Source organism: Salarias fasciatus, unplaced genomic scaffold, assembly GCF_902148845.1.
Source record: "Salarias fasciatus unplaced genomic scaffold, fSalaFa1.1, whole genome shotgun sequence".
Classification (NCBI taxonomy): domain Eukaryota; kingdom Metazoa; phylum Chordata; class Actinopteri; order Blenniiformes; family Blenniidae; genus Salarias; species Salarias fasciatus.
In genome coordinates this window covers 25,001-26,127 of record NW_021941353.1, presented here as the reverse complement: position 1 = coordinate 26,127, position 1,127 = coordinate 25,001, and the positions used below count along the sequence as shown (strand labels likewise).

At 57.5% G+C, this 1,127-nt stretch overlaps 1 protein-coding gene across 1 annotated transcript in view; it reads right to left on the bottom strand.

Moving 5' to 3' along the window:
- Positions 1-6: 6 nt before the first annotated feature.
- Positions 7-1,127, bottom strand: part of LOC115384869 (nesprin-1-like) — a gene marked incomplete at both ends in the record, with an annotated part of 25,589 nt that continues 24,468 nt past the window's right edge. The window contains one exon of the mRNA XM_030087048.1: positions 7-223. Coding sequence (XP_029942908.1) covers positions 7-223 — 217 coding nt within the window. The remainder of the gene's footprint in view (positions 224-1,127) is intronic.

The window sequence follows — 1,127 nt, the reverse complement described above, 5'->3', positions numbered from 1 at the left end:
GGCGGCGGGGTTTCGGGTCCGGGTACTGGTCCTGGTCCTGGTCCTGGTCCGGGTCCTGGTCCTGGTCCTGGTCCTGGTCCTGGTCCGGGTCCTCGGGGAGGGCCTCCACCCGGCCGACGGTCAGCAGCAGGGCGGCGTGTTTGGCCGTCACGGCCAGCATCCGGAGCTTCGAGTTCAGAGACGCCATCTGGTCCTGGTAGCCCTTGATCCTCTGGGCCAGCTCCTGAGAACCCACACACGTTCCACACGTTCCACCAACGTTCCACATGTTCCACCACGTTCCACATGTTCCACCAGACGTTCCACATGTTCCACCACGTTCCACATGTTCCACCACGTTCCACATGTTCCACCAGACGTTCCACATGTTCCACCACGTTCCACATGTTCCACCACGTTCCACATGTTCCACCAGACGTTCCACACGTTCCACCAACGTTCCACACGTTCCACCAACGTTGCACACGTTCCACCAGACGTTCCACACGTTCCACCAACGTTCCACACGTTCCACCAACGTTGCACACGTTCCACCAGACGTTCCACACGTTCCACCAACGTTCCACATGTTCCACCAGACGTTCCACACGTTCCACCAACGTTGCACACGTTCCACCACACGTTCCACACGTTCCACCACGTTCCACATGTTCCACCAGACGTTCCACGCGTTCCACCAACGTTCCACATGTTCCACCAGACGTTCCACATGTTCCACCAGACGTTCCACATGTTCAACCAGACATTCCACCGTTCCACCACATTCCACCAGACGCTCCACCAACGTTTCCACCACGTTCCACCAGACGTTCCACCAACGTTCCACCAACGTTCCACATGTTCCACCAGACGTTCCACATGTTCCACCAGACGTTCCACACGTTCCACCAGACGTTCCACCAACGTTCCACCAACGTTCCACCAACGTTCCACCAACGTTCCACATGTTCCACCAGACGTTCCACACGTTCCACCAGACGTTCCACCAACGTTCCACCAACGTTCCACCAACGTTCCACCAAAGTTCCACATGTTCCACCAGACGTTCCACACGTTCCACCAACGTTCCACCAGACGTTCCACACGTTCCACCAGACGCTCCACCGTTCCACCACATTCCACCAGAC